At 41.8% G+C, this 18,633-nt stretch overlaps 1 protein-coding gene across 1 annotated transcript in view; it reads left to right on the top strand.

Annotated features, from left to right (window-relative positions):
- LOC124246141 (cytochrome b-245 heavy chain) overlaps positions 1 to 18,299 on the top strand; it is a 33,335-nt gene extending 15,036 nt beyond the window's left edge. The window contains exons 6-13 of the mRNA XM_046674100.1: positions 983 to 1,173; positions 3,422 to 3,551; positions 6,304 to 6,396; positions 9,096 to 9,349; positions 10,239 to 10,401; positions 11,522 to 11,668; positions 14,373 to 14,497; positions 15,609 to 18,299. Of these exons, the coding sequence (XP_046530056.1) occupies positions 983 to 1,173; positions 3,422 to 3,551; positions 6,304 to 6,396; positions 9,096 to 9,349; positions 10,239 to 10,401; positions 11,522 to 11,668; positions 14,373 to 14,497; positions 15,609 to 15,735 (1,230 nt within the window). The 3' untranslated portion in view covers positions 15,736 to 18,299. The remainder of the gene's footprint in view (positions 1 to 982; positions 1,174 to 3,421; positions 3,552 to 6,303; positions 6,397 to 9,095; positions 9,350 to 10,238; positions 10,402 to 11,521; positions 11,669 to 14,372; positions 14,498 to 15,608) is intronic.
- The last annotated feature ends 334 nt before the right edge of the window (positions 18,300 to 18,633 follow it).

The following is an 18,633-nucleotide window of genomic DNA, read 5'->3' as shown; positions in this document are numbered from 1 at the left end:
AGAGGATTAAGCAGCATCAAACAAAACAGAAATTCTTTTTTTTATAATGTCTCGGATAATTTTTATTTTCTGTTATTTGTTGTTTGTACAGTGATATATAAGGGTGGCAATGTTAACATACGAGGTGAGCTGACACTACCTTCTGTCCCCAGATCTCTTTAGGTCACTTTTACTGTGTCTGTGCTCCCCCACCCTTCTGTGTGCTTTCACTTTCAATTTCCTGTACTTGTGTTTCTTCCTCAGAGGACTGCCCTGGGGCTGTTGGAGTCCGTTTGCTCACAAGCTCAGAGATCTGGAAGGGACTGGATAGCCACCCCTCCCTGGATAGCCCTTAGCCCATAACGGATGGGTGCAGGCCATGAAAGCCCAGCTTCCTTGTCTTGAGTCAGGATAAACTCTGAGGTGTAACTTACCCTCCACAGTTCCCCTGCAGCATCAGGCTGAAGCTACTCCCTCTAAGACTTGGCCTAAAATCACCCTCTCACTTGACTTGTTCCTCTTTCCTGTCCTATCAACCGTTTCCTTACCAGTTTCTTCTGTAGCACATCCTTTATAAATCACTTGCCTATGAACCCTCATCTTGGGGTCTGCAGGAGAACCCAGCCTAAGATGTTAGGCATGCCCAGAAGACATTTGTAAGCTAAGCGCTGTGGCCCTTTCCAAATCAAAGAGAGAAAGAGCATCAGACCCTTTTAGGACATCTTACAGTTGACCAATTTCCTTTATTTGATACTCTCTTAGAACTGTTTCAGTGTATCAATTTATATTTCCTGTGACACGCCAACCACGTAAGACTTTTTTAAATTGAGAAATATGTATTCCAAATCTATATCACTGTGAGGGATGGTTAGGATTATCTAAAGGGGGAATGAAAATGCTTATTGCCCTATACATCAGACACTTTATAAATAGGTAGTCCTGCATTTGAGAGCCTACAAATAATGTGTGTGTGTGTGTGCGTGTGTGTGTTTGTATTTTACAGAATCCTGAAGGAGGCCTGTTAGTGGCCGTGACTCGGTTGGCAGGCATCACTGGAATTGTCATCACACTGTGCCTCATACTGATTATCACCTCCTCCACCAAAACCATCCGGAGGTCTTACTTTGAAGTGTTTTGGTACACACACCATCTCTTTGTGATCTTCTTCATCGGTCTTGCCATCCATGGAGCTGAGTGAGTGTTTAAACTCCGAAGCCAAGTACTCTATGCCCCTCAGTCTCCAAGTGGGGTGCTCTGTTAGAGGCACAGGGACCTCCTTGTCAAAGTGTGTGGTCAGCCTTGTCTGCTGAGGGAATCTGAGGGGATAACAGAGGTCAGTTTGATAGAAACCACTCAGCAGCACTTTAGTTTCTTGCACTCAATCAATAGCTATTCATAATGTAGTTATTTATAGCAAGCTTAAAAAATACACCGAAGTTTGAGTATCTTTGCAGGTGTATTCAACGTGTTGCAAGTGCTGATAGGGTCTTGGGTGGCTGCAATGATGTTTCCTGTGGCTTAATCACTACTAAATGAGACAAACTCCCAAACTGGAGGGGTTAATTATTAATCAGGTGAAAGGGTTTGCTGTAGTTCAATGAGTTTTGATTCAAGCCAATCATGTATTGATTGCCTACTGTGTTTGAGGACCGATCTTAGGCACCGTGGGGAATACTAGAAGGAAAAATACATGGTTATTGCCTTCAAGCATTCTAATATAACAAAGGTAAGAGTTAACTTCTCTTGAGCACTTGTTATAGACATGAAATGTTTTTTTTATCCCCAAAATGTAGAGATGCTCTTACTATCCACATTTCCTGGGGAAATTGTAGTCAAGGAAACAGACTACAAAGCCACCCAGTTTGTAAGTGGGATAGCTGGGGTTGGAGCCCAGGTGGTCTAAGGCAGGCTGTGATAAATGCTCTCATAGAGACACACAGTGCCTAGATGTGTGGTTGGGAGAGTTTGGCTTATTGGGAATCTTTTTTAATACCAGGTTTCGTTTTTCTACTGTTTCACACTAGCTGATTCTCCCACCTGCACACAAAAGCAGGCCTGGGGAAGGTCCCTGGTGAGTAGGAGGCTCTAGACAACTAAGGGCGGCGGAAGTAGACGCTCAAGCCAGCCTAGAGGTGGCCAAGTATGAAAAGGGGAAGGGTGGGGAGAGGCAGGGTTGGGCAACCACTTATGTGTATTCTTGATCAACTTCCTGCCTCTGACCCTGATCAACTCTTTCTAAGCACTGAAAACTCTGTGTAGACAAAGAATCTCTTGACTCTCCTAAAGCAATTGAGTATCTTCAAATGGGACTTTGTCATCATCCAGCTGTTTCAGAGAATCCTAGAGAAAAAAAATGAATCTCTTCCCCTGTCTAGTTTAGCAATTCCACCACTTTACACTTGTATAGTTTCCGAGATACACATTTTCCTTTGGTGCAGGCGGGGGAGGTTCGTTTACCCCACTCTCCATTTGCGGGGAATCTGCTCCTTACACTGGTTGGCTGATGGCTCACAGTCTTATGGCTAGGTAGCAGCTGAACTGGGATTAAAATTCAGGTTTTCTGCCTTCTGGTCCTGGCATTGAGAAGAGAAGGAGAAAATCAGATTTTTTTTTTTCTATCACTTACTCCCCATGTGAACTTGGGCACTAAGAACTTTAATGGTTATCATTTGTTGGACCCTTACTTCATGTCTGGCGTTTGTATGCATCATGCCAATTGATTACCCCAATTAGTTACTCACTCAGTAGTTATTGAATTGAAGTCAGCGGGCTCTGAGCACTTCAAGGGACACACCATTAGTGTTACTGTCTGTGAGAATGTCATAGTCTCCGCAAAGTTAAATCTTCTTAAATTGATTTCAACCTTTTGATTTAATTTAGACAATTTTGAAACAACAAATAAAGCACTTTTACCAAGCCTCAGGGCTGCTGTGTATGATTGTATGGGTTGTTGACTACACAAGGGTGCCTGGTGATGGGGAGTAAAATTAGCCCATACTCTGCTGGCCAAGTTCTATGCTATAGGACTGTCCTTACAGAGGGGGCATCTTGTTCTAATTTGTACAAAGGCACTATATGGGCTAGCACTCACTCTGTTAGATTTGCAGTTTTTCGGTTTTTGTTTGTTCGTTTGTAAATAAAGATAATGCTCAAAACAGAAGCACAAATGCTCCCTTTAAGGAAACATGTATTGATGATTGAAAACTTACCCTCTATAATGTTACATATAGATAGTTTTTGTGCCACTGTGTGTAGGTTTTTTTCCATTGCTGAAAATCACATATTTTCTTTCCCTTCCTCTAATCTATTTGGAGGGGGCAATAAGATATTATTTTTAAGTGAAAAGTACAGGTCCCACATTAGAAATATGCCCAGAATCTCAAAAAAACTAAGAACTTAATTTCTTGCTACTAAATGGTCTGGACTTACATTTCCTCCTCAGGAGAATTGTACGTGGGCAGACCGCACAGAGTTTGATTCAACACAAGCCAGAAATATGTTGGAAAAAGATCGACGAGTGGGGAAAAATAAAGGAATGCCCAATCCCGCAGTTCTCCGGGAACCCTCCTATGGTATGTACAATTCGTTGCTGCTACTATGGTTTCTTTACCGACAATCTTCAAACTGTGTCTAAGAAATACATGCAAATGTCATACGAATGTCATGGAACTGCTAGAATGGTGTAAGTATCTACTTTGCTATACTTATTGTCTGGAATTATTTCTTGAAAAATAAGCTTTCATTCATCTTTTTTGAATGTCTTGATATGAAACTTGGAAAAGCATTGTTTGTTTGTTTTTGCTGAGGAAGGTTAGACCTGAGCTAACATCTGTTGCCAATCCTCTTCTCTTTATTTATTTATTTTTCTTGAGGAAGATTAGCCCTGAGCTAACATCTGTGCTGATCTTCCCTCTACTTTATATGTGGGTTGCTGCTACAGCATGGCCAAGGAGTGGTGTAGATCGCGCTTGGGATCCAAACCCGTGAACCCAGGCCACTGAAGGGGAGTGCACCAAACTTAACCACTACGCCATTGGGCTGGCCCCTGGAAAAGCATTGTTTTTGAAATTGCTGTTTGGGTTCAAGAATTTTCAGCTCTTCTCTTCTGGATATGAGGGCCACAATAATACTAGTTAATGATTTTCAGAGGGATTCCATCTGAACTGAGTTGGATAGCTCAGATAATCACTTATAAGGAGCTAGGAGCCTCTTCAGATACCAGGAAGTAAGGCTTTCTATACAGCTCTCACAGCTGAGAAGGAAATTGATGAGGTGATATACAGGGCTCCCTTTAGGCATCGGGAGATACTGTCTATGAGACATTAAGGAGGCTAGACAGCCAGGTTTAGACCAACACTCAATGGCACTGCATGGTAGAGCAGGAGTGTGGCAGGGAAGACATGCTGAAAGAGATCCATTTTGTGTACTCTCCATATCTCTGCTACACTGAGTGAGAAGTGGGCCCTGTGGTCTTCATATCTTTTCCGCCATTGGCAAACATTATACTTTGTTGGTTATCATGCTAGCCATTGGTGTAGAACTAGGCAAAAATCAGCATTTGTACAGGACTTCTGAACATGATTATTTTTTTCTTAAGTACAGTATAATATAAAGGCAAATTTCCCATCCCATTTTCTCCTTTCTTTTTTCCTACTCTTCTAATATAGGGGTATTCTTCCTCTAGAAGAAGGTCTTAACATCTCTAAGCATCCTTGCTCATTAATGAAAGTGATTAGATACACCAGTGAACTACTCCCACTACATGCAGTCATCAATAGAAAGGATAAAAAGGGAACTGTATTGTGGTTCCTCTTGTGGGCTAGGGGAAGGCACATTTCTTCGAAGACAGCTGGAGAACTACTACCTTGACAGACATCTACCTCAAATGAACTTCTGGGTTTCTGGGGATCTTAGAGTCAATGTCCAAGACCTGGCTGCATTCAGTGGGTCTCTATGGTGGCACCCAGGTAAATAGATGGATGATACCATACTGTTTTAAAAACCTGTCCCATGAAAACAATGGCCAGTAGCAGAACATTTGTAACTTCTGGGGCAGATATTCTTCAACTCTGACTGGAGATAGGGACATTCAGGTGCTTTCAACTTCCAACAATAAGTTTCTAAAAATATAATTTAGTAGAGCCCATTGACTGATGATTGGATAAAGAAGATATGGTATATATATATATACAATGGAATACTACTCAGCCATAAAAAAGAACAAATCGTCCCATTTGCAACCACATGGATAGACCTTGAAGGTTTTATGTTAAGTGAAATAAGCCAAACAGAGAAAGACAAACACCATATGATTTCACTCATTTGTGGAAGATAAACACACTTACAGACACAGAGAACAGTTTAGTGGTTACCAGGGCGAAGGGGGGTAGGGGGTGGGCACAAGGGGTGAAGGGACACATTTATATGGTGTCTGACCAATAATAATGTACAAATGAAACTTCACAATGTTATAAACTATTATGACCATAATAAAAAATAATAATTTAATGGAAAGACCATATGTGAGACTATGGGAAGCACTCTGGGATTTTTTTCCTTCTTGGAATCCATTCTGGAATGTCATCTTTTGGATGATATTGCCTTCTAAAATTCTTTACTTCTTCAGGTATTAAACTAGCAACCTAACTGACTGAGTCCCAGGATGGATCTGTTTGGCCTAATTGTTTTTATATAGCCAATAATGCCACAGGGTATTTTCCAGTGTTCTAAAACACCACAGATTCTGACAAGAGGGGAATCTAGAGAAATCTGAAATTCTTTTGGTTTGTCCTTATTCAGCAAGTGCATTGCATAGCTCCTAGAACTTAGCAGGATATTGGAGAAACAGCTAAATTCTTGTATGAAATTTCTCGTCTTGCAAAAGATCAAACTTGGACTACATAACTCAGAGAAAGAAATTGCAATGTTGCATTAAAAATATGGTGTTGCTGAAATACTATCCTTTAGACAAATGCTAATTCTGAAACCAACCTTGCTCTGCTGTTGGGTTATTGCAACTGCCGTTGCAACACTTGGAGGAAATCCTATTCTTGTGAGCATTTCCTCTTGGGAAAGTTTCATACTGTAGCTATAGTTCCGCAATGTGGCCAAGGAGAATGCTCATTTTTACTGGCTCAAAAATTTATTCTAATTTTAGATATTTTTCATGCATTCTGTTTTAGAAGAAATTTACTAATCAACTATCAAATATTTAAACAAGCCTACAAAAATTAACTTGACTTTTAAAATGTTTTGTCCCCATGAATCTTTTATTAGCTATCACCCCTTAACACATCCTTTTTTTCTTTTTTGCTCTGATTACAGACTTGGAAATGGATAGTGGGTCCCATGTTCCTGTATCTCTGTGAGAGGTTGGTACGGTTTTGGCGATCTCAACAGAAAGTGGTCATCACCAAGGTATTGGCTGGTTTAGGAATTTCTGATAGTATCTGTGTCATGAACAAGTCTACCCAAGTTGTCGATGTCATTGGTCAGGGCTCTGTTTTACTCAGTTTCTTTTGATTACACTTAGGGCGGAGAGAAGACCTACAGTGTATTTCAATGTACTGAGCTTCATGGTCAAGTGGTTTGGCCTTTTAACTGGGGAAACTAGAAGTTAACATTTTCTGTTGAAAAAAAACCCCATGTGTTTTGTGTATGTGAATCTGTGCGTGTGTGTATGTCTGTGTGTGTATGTGTGTAGAGAGAGAGGGGAGGAGCATAGAGCATCCCATTAGTGTAGAGTGGAGAAGCAAAAGAGGTGAGTTCGAAAGGGCAAACAGTGAGCCTTAAAATATTCAAATACCAAAAGAACCAGGGAAGCAAGAGTAGGTGTGATTGACGCTGAGATAGTTTTCTAGTTCCCCTTCACCTCATTGTCTGTGCTTTGTATGTAATCACAGAATATTAGAGTTAAAGTGCCCAAGGCAGCAAGCAAGTTAGTAACTAAACTGCATCTGGAATTGAGTTGCCTGACTCCAAATAGATAGTGGCTTTTCCCCCATGCTTCTATGCTGCTTCTCATCAATCGATCAATATCCAACTAAATAAATAGAAACGGAAACTCCTTGTTATAGTTTTAGGAAACACCAGACAAAACTATTTTTGTCAAATAAAAATTCATTCAGTTCAATTCAGTTCAAAAAGTATTTGCCAAAAGCCTACTATGGGTTACTTTCGCAAAACACACAAATTCAGGAGCCGGCCCGGTGGGGCAGCGGTTAAGTTCGCACGTTCTGCTTTTCAGCGGCCCGGGGTTCACCAGTTCGGATCCCGAGTGCGGACATGGCACCGCTTGGCAAAAGCCATGCTGTGGTAGGCGTCCCACATATAAGGTAGAGGAAGATGGGCATGGATGTTAGCTCAGGGCCAGTCTTCCTCAGCAAAAACAGGAGGATTGGCAGCAGTTAGCTCAGGGCTAATCTTCCTCAAAAAAAAAAAAAAACCCCACACAAATTCTTCCTGTCCTCAACCCTAGCTTTTCTTTCTTGGTATCTGTGGAGGGTCATAGTAAAGTTAGTGCAGCTGGCACTGGAAATCTTGAAATAAATATAGGAAGCTACAACAGTTCTCCTTTTATGATACTTATGTTGTCTTATAGGAAAAATCCCACAGATCAGCAAAAAGAGCTGCCACAAAATTTTCCTTACTAGACAAGAACCTGCTAAACAGACACGTATTTCCCTTAAACGTATTTCTGAGGTAAACTTGTTTTCTTGTGAAGAAAATATTCATTTTCTTCTCATATCAACACACAGAAGAAACAACGTGTTACCCAAAAGTATTCCAGTTACAATGCTGTCCACTAGTACATTTAATTTAGTTCAATTCCAGTTTTGCTTGTGGCAGCAAAATTGCAATATGGTAAAAATTGTTTTCACGGAACAAAGTCACAACATGGTAAACATAATTTTCAAAATAGTTTTTATAAATTTTTGTTTTCTGTTTTCAAAATGAAGCTTTACAACTCCTTATTTCAAGGAAGAGGGAAGTTGGGTATGGGTCTATCAAATAAGATATATTTAAATCACAAGTTTTGGAAATGTTTGGCAACCGTTGTTAAAAGAATTTCCCATTCTCCCACTCCTCCTCGCTCACGAAAATAAAAGCCCAGCAATATCAGTCAACATTGGGAAGCTGCTACTTTGTTTCTATTGATTTTTCTTTCCTTTGATGTCTCTTGGTTTGTTTTCAGTTGTACATGTCTTTCTAGGTGTCTCAGGAATTGTCCAAAAAAAACAGTGCATGAATTTCTATATAACAATAAGAGCTTTTCATTGTGTTCTATTTTCTGTTGATAGACATTGGATTGTGTCTAATTTTTTGCTATTGTGAACAAATCTGTTATGAACATTCGTGTATATGGAGAATGAGGACTGCAATGGGTGGGTAGGGCCTGGCTTTGGGAGAGATGGATGGCGTATTCCCAAGGTAGGGAGAAATGTAGAAACAATGTGTGGAATCAGGCAGGTTCAAGGTGTGACTCAAGACAAAAGCTGACCAGCACAGTTAGGCTTGCCGTGGGGGATGCTGCTGTCTCCTTCTTCTGTCTAGTTGCTAAGGCTCTGGATCATCCCCTGGGGAGACAGGAAGGTTGAGCAGGACACCATCTCTCCTTCTTGTCTCTAGTACCTGCCTTGACTTCTTAGAGAAAAAATATCACAATAAGCTGGTGTCTTACGTTGGACTCCACGGCAAAGACTCTGAGACAGAGAACTGCATGCAGAGGTTTATTGGGGCATGTTCTCAGGAGATGAACTTGTAAAATAAAAGAAAGGCAGGATTGGGGAGAAGAAAAAGCTGACTCTCAATATGGTGGCAACTGCAGCCCCAGCTGATCCCACAGGGAGTGCTGGAGTTGGATGGTCCCTCGGAGTTGTCCCAAATCGAGGAGAGGGGCCAGGCCTTTGGATCCCTGCATCAGCTCATTGCTGGTCATGGGCTGCAGCTGAGGGCAATTCCCAATGAGAGACACATGTGCCAGAGGAACTGCTATGTTGGCCCTGAAGAAGGAACTTGGGTGGGGCATCTTAGCTCAGTCTTTGATCCATATGGACACTGAAAAGGCAAGTATTTGGGGAAAAGTGTAGTTTCCAGAGACATGTTTTGTTCCATAGGTGGTCACTCATCCTTTCAAAACCATCGAGCTACAGATGAAGAAAAAGGGATTCAAGATGGAGGTGGGACAATACATTTTTGTCAAGTGCCCCATGGTGTCCAGGCTGGAGTGGCACCCCTTCACACTGACCTCTGCCCCTGAGGAAGACTTCTTTAGCATCCATATCCGCATTGTTGGGGACTGGACAGAGGGACTGTTCAATGCTTGTGGCTGTGATAAGAAGGAGTTTCAAGATGCCTGGAAACTACCTAAGTGAGTATAAAGTGCATATTATGAAGGTGTACAAATTCAGGAAAAATGTCACTAAATAGCTCCTCTTCTCCCATCTCTCACTATACAATCTCCTGAGTCTGACAAAACACACAGGGTCTACAAATATATGTGGCTATCTCTGTGTTCCCCATTTTATATGTGTGGTGTGTTTATGCATATATATACATATAAATCTTATGTGAAATATAAAGTATTTGAATCGAATATTAGTAATGAATATTCCCAAGTTCCTTTAAATATGTAAAGGTCGAGGCCAAGGAATATTAATTTTCCTAACAAACAAAATTACAGTGTATCAAAGATATTCTTAAAATTTAAGTGCCGTACATTATTTGAGGGTCAATGCCATGGATTATTCACTTTGCCTCCTTCTTCCCACGTGCCTAACATGGTGCCAGGCACTCGGGAGAAGCTGAAGGAAAATTTGTTGAATAACTTAATGAATAGACAAGTGAAAAGTGGACCTACTAAATCTATAAGATATTATGATGTAGAAAATTCTCACTTTACTTCAATGTGCAGTGTAAGCAGGAATTTCAAGTGTAGGATGCCCTGGCAAGAGATACAGATGTGTGTGTGTGTGTGTGTGTGTGTGTGTGAGTGAAGGGGGCTGGGGAGATAAAAAAAAAAATACCCCTGAGAATTACCAAATGTTTTCAGTTAGCTAAAAATTCCTCTTCTTACTTCCAACTCTAATGTTGACACTAAATTGGTTACTTGAAAGCTGTTTCACAGAAAGAAGCGTCCCATACATACGTTGTTCCAGATTGAAGTGACATATTGCATACCCTCAGTAATAACGTGTGCCCCATCCTACTCTGAAGAGCAAGACGTCTCTGTGACCATCTCCTCCCATGCTTCCCTCCAGGATAGCTGTTGATGGGCCCTTTGGCACAGCCAGTGAAGATGTGTTCAGTTACGAGGTGGTGATGTTAGTGGGAGCCGGGATTGGGGTCACGCCCTTCGCATCCATCCTCAAGTCAGTCTGGTACAAATATTGCAATAATGCCACCAATCTGAGGCTCAGAAAGGTAGGTTCTTCCATTTTTCAGAGGGCTTGGAGCAACCATCACCTTCTGCCAAGTGAAGCTTGAGAGAGCTTTCCGGGCAGAGGCTGGCACAGACCAAGGGAAAGGAAGACAAGTTCTGGGTGGTTCCAGAGAGGCAGGCTTCTCATAAAAGGGCCATTTGATAAGTTAAACGTGCTTCTATATAAGAAGGCCTATTATTGAAAGTAATATGCTGTATTTGGATAGTATTACTAGAAATTTGGAAGAAAGTTGAGAGAGAGAGAAAGTATTCACAACCCCAATCCAATAGCTATTCTTTGTGTACATTTCTAATGTTATCTACATGTTGACGTATTCTTAGAAAGTTGTAAATATTGAGTATGCATAATTTCATGTCCTGCTTTTTAAAAAAAATTATAGTGCTTTTCAGTGTTGTCACAGGCTCTATAATGATCATTTTCAATGATTCCTTCAGGTGCCATCGAGAAGATATAGAATAACTTTTCTAACATCCTGTGTTAGATATTGAGATGGATTCCATTTCCAGCCCACTCAATACCTTTTTTTTTTTTTTGCAGTGGGAGGGCAGGCGACATGTCTGCTCATGTAACTTTCACTTTCTTATGGATATTGCCTCAGAATAAATCCCCAGGGTATTTTTTGTCACATGTCAATTTGGTTTCATTGCCTGATAAAGGACATCTTTAATAAAACTTGAGGCATTCTAATCCTGTAGAGATAACCGCTAATAGGGACATTGAGCTTACCTCGACTGGCAGGGACGCAGTCCTGTGGCAGCCACTGCTAGTCTAGATTCCAGCCGTCTATCTGAGAGGCGGTACAATGGAAGCCAGGGATTCTGGGAGGCCAAGAGCAGACCCAGAGGGAAAGTGGTGGGCTAATGTTTTTTTCTTAAACCATGTAATTCTGAGGCCAAGCTATTTATTTACTGCCCTGCCAGCGTGAAGGACAGAGCAAATTCATGCTAACTAACTCATCAAATGTCCGGAGCTTTCTGAAAACCCACGTTCCTAGGCATTCTGAGCAGCAGGAAAAAGTTGAGGAGAGGGTAGAAATCCCTGCGTCAATGCTGCTGGTCTTCCTTCAATCTCATCTGCTTCCCGACCCGTCCCCCTTTCAGATCTACTTCTATTGGCTGTGCCGGGACACACACGCCTTTGAGTGGTTCGCAGACTTGCTGCAGCTGCTGGAGACCCAGATGCAGGAGAGGAACAACCCCGACTTCCTCAGCTACAACATCTACCTCACCGGCTGGGATGAGTCTCAGGTGAGGACAAGATCCCAAACCCCAGGTCCTTCCCATAGTGCCCGGGGCTTTCTGGCTGCCCCTTGGTTATTGGAGTGTCTCATGCACTGTTTTAACCGAGAACAGCTGATGGATTCAGGTAATCCAGCCCACTCACTCTCCCTCAGTCTCCCCAACATGTTCAGACTGTTGAGCCTGGATTTCAAGTTGGTATCTGTGGGACACATCAAAGCTAAAGAGCCTACAATGAATAAAAGCTGTGACTTTGACCTTGTTAGAGCAATGCTCCCACCAGGGGGTCTCGAACCAGGTGGACAAGATGACCCGCCAGGTTATGGGAAGAAATTATTAGCTTTCTCTCTCTCTCTTTATACACATGCGCACACATACATAGACATATATATCACTTTAATCTTATGTTTACTCATTTTTTATAATATACACAATACAGTTAAGAAGTAGTATTGGGGCTGGCCCAGGGGCGCAGCGGTTAAGTTCGCACTTTCCGCTTCTCGGTGGCCTGGGGTTCACCGGTTCGGATCCCGGGTGCGGACATGGCACCGCTTGGCTCGCCATGCTGTGGTGGGTGTCCCACATAGAAAGGAGAGGAAGATGGGCACGGATGTTAGCTCAGGGCCAGTCTTCCTCAGCAAAAAGAGGAGGATTGGCGGCAGATGTTAGCTCAGGGCTAATCTTCCTCAAAAAAAAAAAAAAAGAATTATATGGCGAAAGTGCCTCAATTAAGAAATTCTGAAACAAGTTAATGATTCCTAGGGCGTAACATCTTTCTAAATGGGCCAACATTAATGACTTGGCTTGGAAGCAGCATAAGCTGTCCCCCTGAGTGAGGAGCTAAGGCTCGAGTCTCTGCCTGTTCTGAGCCAGCGTCTCCGCCGGCCATGCCCATACACTGGCTTCTCAGTCTGGACATCTTTCACATGCGCCTTGTGCCTGTGAAAACTGACTTCTTGTTTCGGTTTTGGCGTATTATTTATCATAGCTCCTCCAAGTCTTAGAAGAGTCTTGTTGCAAATGTAGATCCAGGGACATGTGACGATGAAAATTCCTGCTCCAGAAGAAGTGGTTTCAAGATGCCACTTCTGCAATTTTAAAGCAAAACAACAACAAATATTTGATAAAAATGAAACCCAGGAAAAAATCTATAATATATCAATTGCTTTGCAGTTTTGTTATTTAAAAAGCCAGACACAGGGGCTGGCCCAGTGGCGTAATGGTTAAGTTCGCACACTCTGCTTCAGTGGCTCGGGGTACGCACATTCAGATCCCGGATGTGGACCTACATGCTGCTCATCAAACCATGCTGTAGTGGCATCCCACATTCAAAGTAGAGGAAGATTGGCACAGATGTTAGCTCAGGGCCAATCTTCCTCACCAAAAAAAACAAAAAATCCAGACAGTTTTTTTTTTTTTTTAAAGATTTTATTATTTCCTTTTTCTCCCCAAAGCCCCCCGGTACATAGTTGTATATTCTTCGTTGTGGGTTCTTCTAGTTGCGGCATGTGGGACGCTGCCTCAGCGTGGTCTGATGAGCAGTGCCATGTCCACGCCCAGGATTCGAACCAACGAAACACTGGGCTGCCTGCAGCGGAGCGTGCGAACTTAACCACTCGGCCACGGGGCCAGCCCCCAGACAGTTTTTTAAATGGGAAATTTATTTGCATTGAAAAATAGTTTTTGCTTTGCAAAACTGATCCCTACAGGATTATTAAACCAGAGCAACCACCCTTCTTAACCTCATCCATCCCCTGTCCAGTGAGTTTAAAACCTGATTTAATTTTTAAATAAGTTTAATTAGCCAATTTTATGAAAAATATCTGTTGTTCAAACTGAGGCCCCCTAGAATGATAGCTAAAAACAACATGTGACTATGTACACACACACACACACACACACACACACAGACTGGCTTTAGGCTTGGTTTATGTCTCATTATGTTACCAAAATATGAATGCATTTGAGTCTAGGATTGTTTTAATTCTTAGAGATTCTTCCAAAGGAGTGGGAGTATATTAGGATGAGGAGAGAAAGTCGTAGAGCAGATGAGATGTAGAGCAGAGAGAAAAATAGTGAGACAGAGAATTTAAATCCCGCCCGCACTTCAAAACCTAACTCCAGGGGCCCGCCCTGTGGCCAAGCGGTTAAGTCCGTGCACTCCACTGCAGCGGCCCAGGGTCTCACCGGTTAGGATCCTGGGTGCGGACATGGCACTGGCTTGTCAGGCCATGTTGAGTCGGCCTCCCACATGCCACAACTAGAAGGACCCACAACTAAAATATACAACTATGTACTGGGGGGCTTTGGGGAGAAAAAGGGGGAAAAAATAAAATCTTAAGAAAATAAAAGTTTAAAAACCTAACTCCAATGCTGCCACTCTGAAACCTTCTTGTACCTTCCCACCCCACCTTCCTTCTTTGCTCTCATTGAAGTGTTTGTGCCTCTTCCATGGCTCTCATCATACCCTATTCTCCAAATAGGATTATTCATGTTTATACTTCAAGGTCTCCCCTTCTAGTTTGCAAATTGCTTTAAGGTGACCTAGTTTGTTCATTGTTTACTTTCTAGCCTTCAGCCTGGTGCCTTGCCCCAAACATATATATGGTTAGAATGGGCAGCCAGAGCTTGGTTTATGAGATATGTAAATATATCTGTGTGTTTTTTTTAAAGCATGTCTTTTTTTTTTCTGAATTCGTGTCCTTTCCTGCAGGCCAGTCACTTTGCTGTGCACCATGACGAGGAGAAAGACGTGATCACAGGCCTGAAACAGAAGACTTTGTATGGACGGCCCAACTGGGATAATGAGTTCAAGACAATTGCGAGTCAACACCCAAAGTAAGGAGACCCCACCAAGGTGTTCTTGAGTCTCATGGTCTACCTAAAGCAGCAGCTCCCAAACATGGCTAAATTTGTATATTCTGGAAGCTAAAATACGTAGATTACTATATTCACACCCAATAGAAGGTTCTAGATATCTGTGACTTTAAGAGGGAGTCTTTAAATCACACCAAAATTACCTGGAGAGTTATAATGTATAAACAAAGATTCCCAGGCCCCCACCTCAGACTTTCTGAACCCTGCCCCTCCCAAATAGGGCCATAACTCAGTTCTTTTCTTTCATCTCCTAAATTTCACTACAGTATCTACTTCTTTTAATTCAAAACGATTTATGCTTCTTATTAAGGAAACACTGTCTCCACTTTCAGTTTTAGCTTTTGAGTCTAAAATCATAAGTTGACAGACATCCCAGAGTCCTTTCTTCCCTCACTAAAGTTTTAGCCATCATGAGACTTTGAGGGGATCCTCCATCTTGCTAGAACGCATGATAAACTCAAGAAATCACCATAAATATACCCTTTGGGCCATTGCTGCTTATATTCTAATGAGCATATGAGTCACTTGGGGATCTTTTTAAAATGCAGATGCTGATTTAGTAGGTCTGGGGTCCTGCCCAAGAATCTGCATTCTTAAAAAGACGACATCTAGGCTTACTGGTCTGGAAGCACACCTTCAGGAACATGGCTTTAGACTCTAGAATGCAGAGAGATGAAGCCACACCAAGCTTTTGGCAGAGTTGGTGTACCTAAAGTGGATTTGTTCCTGGTTTCAACATGCCGGAGAGGGTTTGGGGACACGGACCCCTAAAAGGAAGTAGCCCATGGACTCACAAATTCACCATTTTCTCTGTGGTAGAAGTTTCCATAAACCCTGCTTCAGTGTCATTTTCAAGGGAAGGCAACTGCCTTTTAAAATATCTAACTGCCCCACAAAGAGGACTGAGCCACTCTCCAGCAGGGTAATCTGAACTCATCATTTGTGGAAAGGACAAAGAAGCAGAGACGCCTCTGCCCTGGGGCCTAAAATTGATAGGAAATTCCCCATTGTGCTTTGTAGTCTATCCCATCCCAAAGGCTAAAACTGTCTTTTTTTCTTTCTTTCCCCAAAGTACCAGAATAGGAGTTTTCCTCTGTGGACCTGAAGCCCTGGCTGAAACCCTCAGTAAACAGTGCATCTCCAACTCCGAGGCTGGCCCTCGGGGAGTGCATTTCATTTTCAATAAGGAAAACTTCTAACTGGTCTCTTCCATGAGGAAATAAATGTGGGCTATGCTGCCAAATGCCCAAATAATGCTAGTTGATAATGTAAGTTTCCCCCTTGAAAAAAAAAGGAGAAGAAGAAACTATAATGTGATGGTTTTCCCTGAAAGGAATGTCAAAGATTGTTTGATAGTGATAATTTGCATTTGTTTGGGGCTTTGTCATTTTCAGAGCACTTTCACAAACATTATTTCATTTTTCCCTCATGCCAGAGATGCCAAAGAAAGGTAGGGCAAGGATCCTTGGGTTCAGTTTTTAAGATAAAATGAATGGGGGCTCAAAATGATGAAGTAACTTTCCTTAGATTATGAAACTGAGACGGGATCTAGGCCATCTGACGCCAGGTTTGGTAGTCTTTCCACGATACCAGGCTGCCAGGAAATAAGTTTGTATACTCCCCAAAAGAAGAAGCAAACTAGGGAGTAGCTATTCATTTTCCATTTTGTGTCATCTTTGTTATCATTATTGTCACGTCGAAGGAAATTTTCCAAATAGGAGATAATATACGCTGAGTGATTCAACTCTTAATAGTGACAGGATCGACATCAGAGCATACTCTAGTTTACCAAGACAGCAGCCTAACTGCATCAGAGATTATTCTTGCCAAAGAATATTAGGCTGACTGAAATCAATGTGTTACCCAGCATTTACAATGTTGCTTGGCAGAGAGTAAGGATACTCAATGAAAGTTTGTGGAATGAATGAATGAAGAGACATTTAGAACCATGCAATGCCAGGGTAGAATTAATTTAAGGCCTTAAAGAGAAATATCTAAGGAAATAACTTCTGTTACTCTTACAGACCAAAGGAACCCTATTCTTCTGACAGTAGAGAACAGGCTAAAGATAGTAACCAATAGGATGTCCTGGAGGTTCCCTCACATTCTTGTTTGAAGCATGGAGGAAAGGGAGATGGAGGCAGAGAATGGACCTCCTACCATAACTGGCTGGCTCCTCTAGTCCTGCTCCCCGTGCCATGAAAGAAATGCAAACTGATTTACTGCCTGAAAGGGTCTCCTCCAGCCAGCACTTGTGAATTTGAAATTAAGAATTGTGACAAATATGTGTCTGATATGCCCATCTGCTTTAAATAGCATCCACCCCTTGTTCTACTTAAATACACAGAAAATGGATCTTGTTTGTGGGACTAACAGTTGATTGTTATATCATCATCATCATCATGAAATTTACATCCTAGAAACAAAAATCCCCCAGCTTACTGTGTAGGCATTGAATTGCCACCCAATGGAATGTTCTCGATCTGCGAGTTCAAGAGAGAGTCTCTAAATCACTGTTAGCGTGACTAGAAACAGTTTTTTTTTCTTAGAACTGCTCTTATTTCTGGGAACTATAAACAGATTTGTTGGCCCCACCCTCTGGAGCCACAGATATTTAGAGCTATTTAAATTTGGTAATGCGGAAGAAAGAGAAGAAAGCAAGGGGGAAGGGCAGAAGACTGGGTTAGGAAAGGGGAAGAAACGGAGAAAGAGAAAAGAAGAGTGAGAGAAAGCAAAAAAGGCAAAAGGAAACTGTCAAGGAAGGGAGTCACATTGGTCACTTTCGACCCCAGATTTCTTGAAGTTTTGTGTGTATTGAATATAATTGAAGGAGGCATGCACATATTCATTTTATTTTGATTACATATTAGATTGAATCTGAAATTCTAGTCATAAATTTTGATGCTGAGTGGGCATCTTCAGGGGACTGGCATGAAGGAGTAAGAACTCAGTTGTTCCTTTGGGCTCCCAGGATGCCCAGGACATTGACAATTCAGGCTTGCTGCAGGAATGTGGCCTACCCAAAATAGCCCAGGAAGGTTTGCACTTATAGACACTTAGGTCCAGCCTGTTCACACTGCACCTCGAGTATCAGTTCATTCATTCAACAAATTTTTATTGTGCTATTACCATGACTCACGCTCTTTGTTCACAGTTTCAGTTCTTGAGAGCATGGTGTGAGCAAGCGGGGGACCTCAGTTATAAGGAGTCTGAGAATCTTGGTCCTCTCTAACCTATGTGGCCCAAGTAAAACCAACTCCATTTGTTGCTCTGAAAATGTTTCTCCAGGGTTTTCTACCTTTGACATAACATGGTTACCAAAATAGAGAGATTTGCCCTGTGTTATCCTGGTTATGAAAATGTGTAAAATTTTTCATCTTGGGATGAAAAGTGAGTATAAAAGTGCTTGTCATTAGGACAGCTTCCTTCTTCATCCTTCTCCCAAGCCACCAGTCGCCAGCCGCCAGCACAGCTTCCTTAGCATTTAGCATTTAGTAACAGGTACTGAGAGAACGATTAAGCATTGTTTTTAATCTCAAGGCTATGAAGGCTTTTTTTAGTTCTCCTGCTTTTGCAATATTGCGTTTATGAAATTTGAATGCTTGTAGGTGTTGTGTGTGAATAATTTTGGGGGGCCCTGGGAGATAATTCCTAGGAAGAACTATTAAAATTGTGCTCAACTATTAAAATTAATGAACTCTCTCGGTGTCTGTGTTATTGATCTCCATATTAAAGAGTGAATTAAAATAAATAAATAAAGGGTGGATTCAGATAGCGAAGATTCGCTCTGCCCTAGCGGAGTTGTGAGTCTCTGTGTTTTCGCATAAGACATACCAAACACTGCACAGTTTATGGATTGGGAAAGGAAAACTGAGTACTGAGTTCTGTGCTAATGTCCTGGTGGCCCTCACAGCACTGGTATAAGGGACAAGGGAGTGTCACCCCGCATCGTGGACAGAATTTCAAAGGCAATAATAGAAATAGCTAACAACTAGTAAACACCTTCTACTTTGCCAAACATCTTCCATACACTTCAGCTAATCCTTGAGGACACTGCAAGGTAGCCATTTTATCCCAATTTTGTTGATTAAAAAACT

This window comes from Equus quagga, chromosome 10 (assembly GCF_021613505.1).
Source record: "Equus quagga isolate Etosha38 chromosome 10, UCLA_HA_Equagga_1.0, whole genome shotgun sequence".
NCBI lineage: Eukaryota > Metazoa > Chordata > Mammalia > Perissodactyla > Equidae > Equus > Equus quagga.
The sequence above is the reverse complement of the archived record's forward strand: the minus strand, read 5'-3'. Positions and strand labels throughout refer to the sequence as shown.